Source organism: Neopelma chrysocephalum, unplaced genomic scaffold (assembly GCF_003984885.1).
Source record: "Neopelma chrysocephalum unplaced genomic scaffold, ASM398488v2 Primary Assembly neopelma1_42b, whole genome shotgun sequence".
NCBI classification, from domain to species: Eukaryota; Metazoa; Chordata; class Aves; order Passeriformes; family Pipridae; genus Neopelma; species Neopelma chrysocephalum.
Genome location: NW_020897701.1, coordinates 3,080,528 through 3,088,346, shown reverse-complemented (window position 1 = coordinate 3,088,346; position 7,819 = coordinate 3,080,528). Strand labels below are relative to the sequence as shown.

At 45.2% G+C, this 7,819-nt stretch overlaps 1 protein-coding gene across 1 annotated transcript; it reads right to left on the bottom strand.

The window, feature by feature from the left end:
• Positions 1 to 495: 495 nt before the first annotated feature.
• On the bottom strand, positions 496 to 5,767 carry SPINK2 (serine peptidase inhibitor, Kazal type 2). Its single transcript, XM_027676953.1, has 4 exons — positions 5,678 to 5,767; positions 5,321 to 5,358; positions 4,652 to 4,761; positions 496 to 663 (listed from the first exon to the last, which is right to left on the bottom strand). Exons 1-4 carry the CDS (start codon positions 5,724 to 5,726, stop codon positions 618 to 620), a joined length of 243 nt encoding a protein of 80 aa, XP_027532754.1. The 5' UTR covers positions 5,727 to 5,767; the 3' UTR covers positions 496 to 617.
• Between the last annotated feature and the right edge of the window lie 2,052 nt (positions 5,768 to 7,819).

Sequence of the window (7,819 nt, the reverse complement as noted above, 5' to 3'; positions counted from 1 at the left end):
AGAGCTCAGAGGGACAGGGACCTGGATGGCAGTGCATGTCCCCTGCTCATACCTCCAGCATTCCAAAACAACCCTTACTTGCAGCAGGAGCAGAGGGTGCCCAGGTCACTGCCCTCTGCCTGCAGGACCTGCAGGTAGGGAGCCAGGGGCAGAGGTTTGGTACATGTCGGGTCGCCATCACCGGTTTGGTAGCTGCCACAGGAAACCCCTCCAGTGGCTCCTCAGGGTTGTTGGCACCTGTGGGCTCAGAATATCCCAGAAACAAAGAGCACTGCCTTTGTTTCTGACAGAGGTGCTAGGGCCTCCCTGGTCCCAGGTGGCGCTGTGGGAATGGCACTGGGTACCCGTTCACTTCCTTCTCCAAACAACTGACTTATTGGTATAGAGTCGAGACATCTCTTTCTTATGAGCCATCCTTCATAAGAAAATAAATTTGGGTTCAGGTTATACCTGTACTATGGCTATGTTTATAAACACTAGTTTGATATAGTAACAATACTTTAAACATGCAAGCTTGTTTATTAAGACATGCTACACAGAAGGTACATTCAAGGAATTGTTTCCATTTGGACCATCTGTATCCCTCTCATTTTCTTGAAAAATGGCCATCTGCCATATCAGCAAGATCCCAGTTTGAAAATTTCAACATTCTTGTTTTCTTCACTGCAAGCAGAAGAAAAATATTTTAGAAGAGAAACACTATACTTGACAGACACATTTTATATAGTGGACTCGCCCATGTCTATGTGTTCAATTAAATGCAGTTGCATCACTTGTGGCAAGCATTACCACAAAGTAACCATGATGCAAAGATTTATGAATCACATAGAGTAACTTACCAGAGGCAGCCTCACATCAGGCTTTGTTACCTATAAAAACCTGATAAAACCATCTGCAAATCTGAGAACAATCAAACCACATGACAAATCTCTCCATGAGGAATAACATGTCCATTACAAAGGACTAATGCAAGTTGAACCTCAAAGTCTCTGAGGTGAGAGCCAGTTCTAATGCTTACAAAATTTTCCCTTTTGCATGGGAATTCAGTAGGAAGGGGGTGCATCCTGATGCATCTCTGCATCTGAGGCTTCATTAAAATTTGAATGTGTGGTTCTCTGAACACTGGAATCTTCTTTAAGGAAATTTTAGCCAAGTATCCCTTAGTTTGGAAACACTTTTTTTTTTTTGTATTTTGGGGTGCTCCATGTACAATCTCAATTTACCAGGCAAGTGCAGACACAAAAAGAAAGTAATAGAATGCAAATTGTCCTACCTCTGCAGTTTGCTTCCCTATCTTAATAGAGTCAAGCTGTTTTACTCCTCATTAAATTCAAGAGACTTATGATTACCCAAAGGTAGGGATAATCTGTACTAATAGTTGTATCAGGGATCTTTTAACCAGAAGGGAGTAGAGCAAATTAGGAATATGAAAGAAAATATCAAGATCAGGGGATGTAAAACACCTGTAAAAATGTAAGAAAAAGTTCTGACTGAAGGATAGACCTTAGGCTAAACCCTGCAGAGGCAGCTCAAGCTGCTGCATCTGTTTCCAAGAGCATGTGGTGCTGCCAGACTAGGTTTAAATTAGCATCAGGTATTGTCATTGCTACTGGACACTGAGTGTGGAAGAGACCTGGGATTTGCATTTGAGCACTCACTTAAGAATGGATTAAATCTAAGCTTTAAAAAAAAAAAAAAAGGCAAGGAGGAAGACCAACTTTGGTCTTATAGTTAAAGGGCTTTACTGCAGAACCAGGATGGGCAGGGTTTGTGCCGCACCTTTGTTCCAGGTGTTTCATATTATCATGGATCAGTCACAGCAACCTCTTCTGCAGTACTCATAATGCACATGGGGCTCTCGGGGTGCCCACGCAGTCTTGCATGGCTAAAAGAGCCCATGGACAGTACCATCTTGGTCATCAAAGAAGTGCAACTCCCTCTAAAAAGTCCTTTCATGAGCTTAAATATGGGCTAGAACTAACCTGCAAGTTGTCTGTTCAGAATCACCTAAGTTAACTGAGAAATGAGTTTTTGTAACTTAGTACTGGATGTGCCCATATATCTGTGACTGTTTCATAATCACCACATTACACTATTTCAGCAACTGGTCATGCAGCTGGTTAAGAGGGGGAAAAAGATCCCTTTGTTCTCCCCTCCTAAGGAGTGTGACAGACCGTACCTTAGACTCCTTGGAGTGAAATGACCAATGCTTATGACTATGAACTGTTTTTCAAAGCTGAAATTCTTCCAGTAAGACAAAGTGTTTTATCCGTGCTATGTTCATGCCAAGTCAAACACTTTAGAACAACAACTCCACACTGAACTAGAAGGCCCTTAAATATGCCAGCTACTAAATTACTAAAGAAAAAAAAATCAGGAAAGTATCTGACCACCCTGTGTCCCTTCAGACCAAAATACATGTTTCTGAGCATGTAAGAAGACAGCAAAAAATATGCTAAGATAAAATTCTATCTTGTGTGTGTAATTGGATTAAATCTCATGTATCACACAAAACATGTACATTACATCTTATACTAAAAAGACATAAGCCCCATCACAAATTACTTAAGAAATCACTTAAGAGAGTTGAAATAAACAGCAGATTTGGCTGGAAAACCCTTTGTTCTGTGTGCAATGCTGTATTCAGGGATCTGCCACGCACCCATCTGGAACTTAGGGATCATGCCTAAAAAAATGAAACATCCTAGAAATGTAAGGCTGGATCTCGAAGCCCATCCTTCTGCTCTGAAAGGATCAAAGACACTGTTTAAGTCATTAGATGTTCTGCCTATACCTCCACAATATGGATTTGCACTCTCTGTGGGCAATACTTGGCACTTCTCTGTCTTTTATTGTACTGATTTCACTCAATTTCTCCATAGCCCTGGGAATTTTGATGCTGTCCTGCTCAGATCATCATATCCATGCCATTTTGCAATTTTTATTCCCTTGTTTCCAATATCGATTTTAATTACAAAAATACTGAATTACATGCTACACCTAAAGGATAACTCACTTAATAGCTCTTTCCAGGTTGACTGTAAAATGCTGATCGCTGCTTTTGAACCACAGCATTTCAAACTTCTGTGACTTCATTCTTTAACAATTTCAGCTGCATAACTTTGTCTGTTTATGTGAATGTCAAGTGTAGATATGTAAAATGTCTTATTAATAGCATGCAGCAGCACTTCTGTTTCCTCCTACATTGTTTGGCCAGTTATCTTGCCAAAAAATGAAATCTCATGAATTTGATCGGATTATTTCTGACAAATCTGTATCAGCTTTACTTCCTTTCTTTTTTACCTCTGGTTATGTACAAAGCCAATTGCTTAATAACTTACTCCAGGGGACCCCTGGTGGCCTAGTGGTTAGCATGCAGGACTCTCACTGCTGCGACCACGGGTTCGAATCCCAAGTCCCCCGGGCAGATGGTAGCTCGTTAGCCCTGTGAGGCCATCCATCTATGAGAAGGTCACTCTAAACAAACCTACGTCCTGAGGACCTCACTGCCATTGTCCAAGCTTGCTTGGCCCCGGCAGATGAACCTTAGGATTAAAGGGTGGGCTCAGTTCAGCGCAGGCTGTGTCTCACCTAAAAAAATCCATTGCGCAGGCTGGAAAGGTAAAAGACCTTTCCCCAAATCTTCGCTCGCGAAGACTGGCCATTATTAATAACTTACTCCAACATCATTCTAGACAGCAAAGGTGGGTAGGCTCCTAATATGTAATATGCCAAAACCTCTTTTCTCCCCTTTTCACAGATTGTACTGTGCGTGAACTGTGGTTCCCTGTTTTCTTTTTTTTGTTTTGCTTATGTTCCCTTGGTCATTTAGTCATTTGAATTTTGTAAATTATCTGGTCACAATTAATTTTTCCTCTGCCCCAAAACCAGAAACACATTTCAGCCTTCCCTTTCTTGAGATCTCTCTGTTCATAATTTTGTAATCTGTTGTTTCATTAATATAAATTGCCTTTCACCATTAAAATTCTATTCACAAGCAGTTCCTCTCAGTTTGTACTGAGAGAGCACTCTATAAAGGTTTCCAGTCAATCATAATGGGGGGTAACAATGCTCATTACATACTGATTTTCTATGTTTTCAATTTGTTTTTTTTTAAATTATTAAATTATTCAAGAATAAAATACTTTCTATCAGGCAATCTTTTTCTTGATTTTTAGGCAACCTGTAAGATATTATTGCAAAACAGTATTTTCTCGTAACACTCGGCATTCTTAGTCTTCTCTATGAAAGGAAAGACAGGAGATTGGATCTTGAATTAAAAGCTGCATTTTGGGTGGGATCTTCCATGTTTTTTGATGGAGAGTGTGGAACAATATGGCATTATATTAAATGGCAATATGGCACTGTATGAATATAACAGGCAACCTCCTCTAAGATGCTTCTCCTTAGGAATTACAAAAGCGAATATTCAGTACTCCCAGCTAACTGAATCCATTCAAAGCCATTTACAGGTATCATTAGAAAATATTTTGCAAGGGATTTGCATCTGAGAGGACACTGCTGAAACCGCAGTGCAGCTATGCAAATGCTCCAAAGCCAGTAAAGAATCTATCAGTTAGCTGGGATGTCAGGGTGAAGATTCTAGTTGCATATAGGGAAGGGAAGGATAAGATGTCAATTAAGTGACTACCTGTTTGAAAGGCAGAGCACACACTCGTTTCCGTAGGTTTCTCCATCAGTGCCACAAACTGGAAAGAAGTCCCTTGGACATCCAGACAAATGATACTTGGAGCAGTCCGGCTAGGGAAGACAGGTACAAAAGAGGTCTAAGATACACCATTTGAAACAGGTTTCTGCTCAGCTTCTGAAGAATACTGGCATGCTCATGCACAGAAAAAAAAAGTGTCCAACAGGAGCTGACACAGCATTTTAAAGTGTCACAGTATCTTTCACACTTCTATGGGAATTTATCAATTGAAGCTTGGCTCCTGCTGCCTGGCACGGCTTGAGCTGTGGTGTCAGGATATATGCATGCCACACAACCCAGCCCGTCCGACCTCCGAACGTCAGCGGGACGCGCGGACAGCGCGTTCCCATGAAGGGCAACTGCAGATGGAGCTGGCAATGGATGGGGAATCACCACTTGGTTCGCTGCACCCTGAGCAGGTGGTGCCAGCACGTCCCGGGCCCCTCAGCTGTGGGGAGAGCTCCCTGCTCAGCCCCGGGGCTCCGGAGCCAGGGCAGGCACAAATTCCCCATCGCCAGGCCCGGGGCTCTGGGGAAGGGGCCACCGGCGCCGGGAGGCCGGGAGGCAGGGGGCACCGTCCTTCCCGGGGACGACGGGGCAGGCGGCACTCACCGGGTAGCTGGCCACGGCACCGGGAGACGAGACGAGCCCTGTGGGGAGCAACCGGCGTTAACGGAGCCCGGCCCCGCACGGATTCCCCCCGACCTCCGCGGGACCAGCCGCTGTCCGACCCTGGTCCCGTCCCCGACCAGCCGCTGTCCGGCACCGTCCTGTGCCGGTTCTCCACCCTGCCTCCGGACGGCTGATGCCCACCCTCGGCTTAGATCCCGCCGCCGAGCCGCCGGGGCACGGCACAAGTTCAGCCTTCCCTTTCCCTGGGACGAGACTGGCCGGGGCACGGTACAGTCCCGTTTCCCACCTCCCCAGCACCGGCTCGCCTCCCTTCCCCTGACCGCCACCGCCCGGTACCGGTGAGGAGGACGGGCACCAGCACCAGGACCATCAGCAGCCGCGCCATGTCGCGAACTGAGCGGGGGCGGCTCGGGGCGCAACGGCCGCGCCGCGGGGGCGCGCGGGGGCGGCACGGGCGGGATCGGGCGGCGCGGGCAGGCGTGGCGGAGCGGGGCACGGACACGGACACGGACACGGACACGGCTGGGATGCCACGGAGGGGACGCAGGTGTTGAGGACTGCAAAAACCTTCCCAAGGAACGTGCGTGCTTACGGAATGAAAAGCTTTACCGTCAGGGCTGTGCAGGTGGGCAGCGCGGTTAATGGTGGGAGCCCGACTGTGATTTCAGCATTCCCCAGGCTTGACTGCAGGTCGCTAGTGCTGCGCGTTTGGGCAGAGTGTCCTGGGCAACTCGGAGAAGTTGGAAATACGCATGGAGTGCCATGTGGCTGCTTAGGTCGTAGCCCATCTCCTCAAGAAGTGACATGAAGTGGCTTGTGCAGAACTATGAGTGCCTTCCTGCCAAGAGGAAGAGAAAAATTAATACATCCTCAGCAATAAAACCAGCCTGCCTGCCTCCAAAGGCATGAGAGCACAGGCCAGCAGGGGCTGGAAAGTCTTGGTATGCCATTATGCCAGCATGGCTTGATGTCTTGGTAGCACTGCTTTCCAAAGAGTACCTCATCTGTTGCTTCCTGATAAGAGTGATTAGTTTTGCAGAGCCCAGAAGTTGGCTTTACACAGGGTCTGGCACTGCAAATGTTTGTATGCAGTTTACTAAAATATAGGGCATGGGCTTCTTGTAAAATGGCCTATGCCTCTGTATATGAGCTGGAGTTAGACCTGTCAAGTGTTTTGATATGTCCCATATAGGTACATACATACATCCTTCTTGTCTCTATGTCAGCCTTTGACTCCTTCCAAGCATGGCTTTTCTTCTGCGTGTTTCTGACAGTGTGCCCTGCCCACATGGCATCATTGGGAGGTTATTATCTGCTTAATATGTTCTCATTCCTCCGGGTAACCCCTGCAAACTGTTTGCAGTGTTAAATTTTCATTCAGAGCACACCTCTGAGATTACTACCCGTGACAAGGGATGCTTCATGCAAAAGCCTTTGGCTTGGCTATTTTAAGCAAGATACCTGATCAGAACATCTTGTGGCTGGTGAAGCGTGTAGAGGGGTATTTCTCTCTGCTTGATCTCCTTCCCTAGCTTTTCCTAAGGTTTTGCCCCAGATTTGCCTGCTAAGCCATTTGAGTTGAGGGCGTCTCTTTTTGTTATCTTGTTACTGGTGGGGTGTTTGCTGGATTTGCCATCCTGGGGGGACCTTTAGGTCCCAGAGAAATTTCCCTGGGAGAAGGAGCATCAGGGGATTAAATACTGAAGAGTTAGGCTGTGGTGGGTTTCCTTGTTTCTTGAAGGTGCGATTTTTTGAAGGAAGAGGTGCCAGCTGAAAGTGAAGAAAGCAGAAGCAAGGGAAAGGTGAAGAAAGCAAAACTAAGGGTAGGAGTTATTTCTTAAGTTGTTAATTTCTGAAGTTCATGTCACTAAACAGTTAAGTGCAAAACTCTTGCACAGAAAAAAAAACCTGAACACAACAAACCCAGTAAGAGCTCAATGTAGCTGTTGGTAGCAAAGATGAGCTTTCTCCTGAATAATTCCAGCACAGCAAGCACAAAATGGGTGTGTACTGTTATCATGTCACCTCAGAGAACACTTACCCCCTAAAAAACATTCTCCACATTAATGTATTTTCCAATGGGGTAATTATATGGTCATCAGTATGTTGCACTTGATCTCAGATAAATGGGGTGAATGGGACAATTTTGGTTTAACATCATTCGAGTTATCTTTCTGTGACAGTAACACGAACTCATTCGCAGCCACATGTTCTGTCCCAGATGCTTCCTCCTGATGTGGCAGACAAAATAGGGAAAAGTAACCTGAAGGTGCTCTTATAACTCTCAATGTCACAATTGTATTTGAAACTGGTGCCAGTCCAGTCTCCTCGGTTCTGAAAGCATTTTGTTTCACTTATTTAAATTTTTCTACTAAATTTTCTACTGAGGTTATTTAATTTTGCCTTATTTGAATAAAATTTTAGAGACAGGTCTTTAGAGAAGGGAAAACTATAGAAATAAGATATTAAACAGAAGAA

Bases quoted from the DNA above. Each gene is read 5' to 3' on its own strand.
- SPINK2 (XM_027676953.1), bottom strand. From the start codon at position 5,726: ATGGCGCGGCTGCTGATGGTCCTGGTGCTGGTGCCCGTCCTCCTCACC. The intron at 5,359-5,677 runs GTACCGGGCGGT...TGCTCCCCACAG, and splicing joins GGTGCCCGTCCTCCTCACCG to GGCTCGTCTCGTCTCCCGGT. The intron at 4,762-5,320 runs GTGAGTGCCGCC...TGTCTTCCCTAG, and splicing joins GTGCCGTGGCCAGCTACCCG to CCGGACTGCTCCAAGTATCA.